This window comes from Elephas maximus, chromosome 7 (assembly GCF_024166365.1).
Source record: "Elephas maximus indicus isolate mEleMax1 chromosome 7, mEleMax1 primary haplotype, whole genome shotgun sequence".
Lineage (NCBI taxonomy): Eukaryota > Metazoa > Chordata > Mammalia > Proboscidea > Elephantidae > Elephas > Elephas maximus.
This window is the reverse complement of record NC_064825.1, coordinates 120,085,057-120,086,548: the sequence shown is the minus strand read 5'-3', so window position 1 is coordinate 120,086,548 and position 1,492 is coordinate 120,085,057. Positions and strand designations below refer to the sequence as shown.

At 42.4% G+C, this 1,492-nt stretch overlaps 1 protein-coding gene across 1 annotated transcript; it reads left to right on the top strand.

The window, feature by feature from the left end:
- LOC126080843 (olfactory receptor 5B3-like) lies at positions 1–948 on the top strand. Its single transcript, XM_049892030.1, has one exon. The coding sequence runs from the start codon at positions 4–6 to the stop codon at positions 946–948; it is 945 nt and encodes a 314-aa protein (XP_049747987.1). The 5' UTR covers positions 1–3.
- Positions 949–1,492: the final 544 nt, after the last annotated feature.

Sequence of the window (1,492 nt, the reverse complement as noted above, 5' to 3'; positions counted from 1 at the left end):
TCAATGGAGAACAAAACAGAAGTGACTCAGTTCATCCTGCTACGACTAACAAATGCCCCAGAGCTTCAGTTCCCCCTCTTTATAATGTTCACTCTCATTTACCTCATCAACGTGCTTGGGAACCTAGGTATGATTGGGTTAATTTTGTTGGACTTTCGTCTCCACACTCCCATGTATTTTTTCCTCAGCAACTTGTCTCTGGTGGACCTTTGTTACTCCTCAGCTGTCACTCCCACGGTGTTGGCTGGATTCCTTACAGGAGACAATGTCATCTCCTACAATTCATGTGCTACTCAGGTGTTCTTTTTTGCAGTATTTATTACTGTGGAAAATTTCCTGTTGGCCTCAATGGCCTATGACCACGACGTAGCAGTGTGTAAACCCCTATATTATACCACCACCATGACAACAGGCCTGTGTGCCCGACTGGCTATAGGTTCCTATGTTGGTGGTTTCCTGAATGGTTCCATTCACACTGGGGATACATTCCGTCTGTCCTTCTGTATGTTCAATGTGGTCCATCACTTTTTCTGTGATCTTCCAGCAGTCTTGGTTCTCTCTTGCTCTGATAGGCATGTTAGTGAGATGGTTCTTGTTTTCGTGGTGAGTTTCAATATCTTTTCTGCTCTTCTGACTATCTTGTTATCCTACCTGTTTATATTTATCACCATCCTAAAGATGCACTCAGCTGAGGGGTGCTGGAAGGCTTTATCAACCTGTGCATCTCACTTTGTTGCAGTTTCCACCTTCTATGGGACAAGCATCTTCATGTACACGCAGCCCAGCTCCAGTCATTCCATGGACACAGACAAAATGGCATCAGTGTTCTATACTATGATCATCCCCATGTTGAACCCTCTGGTCTACAGCCTGAGAAACAAAGATGTCAAGAGTGCATTCGAAAAGGTTGTTGAGAAGGCAAAATTGTCTGTAGGCTTAACTTTTTAATATGGTAGAATCCACAACAACCTACTTTATTCCCCTCAGGTATTGTCTGTGCAATGGCTCACACTTCTGGGCCTTTAATGCAGTTAATTTCTTTTTATTTTTGTACTTTAGATGAAGGTTTACAGAACAAACTAGTTTCTCATTAAATAGTACAGATATTGTTTTACAACATTGGTGAACAACCCCAGGACATGTCAACCCTCTCCTTCTCAACCTTTGGTTCCCTCTTACCAGCTTTCTGGTTCCCTCCCACTTTCTAGTCCTTGCCCCTCGGCTGATGTGCCCCTTTAGTCTCATTTTGTTTTATGGGCTTGTCCAATCTTTGCCTCAAGAATGAATCTCAGAAGTGACTTCATTACTGAGCCAAAATGGTGCCCAGAGGCCATACTCTCGGGGTTTCTCCAGTCTCTGTTAGGCCAGCAAAACTGGTCTTTCTTTTTGAGTTAGAAATGTCCTTAATTTCTAAGGTGATACACTTACCTCCTCAAAACTCTGTTGTCTAGAAAAAAGAAAAAATTATGTCCAGAAATGTAATAAATGAACA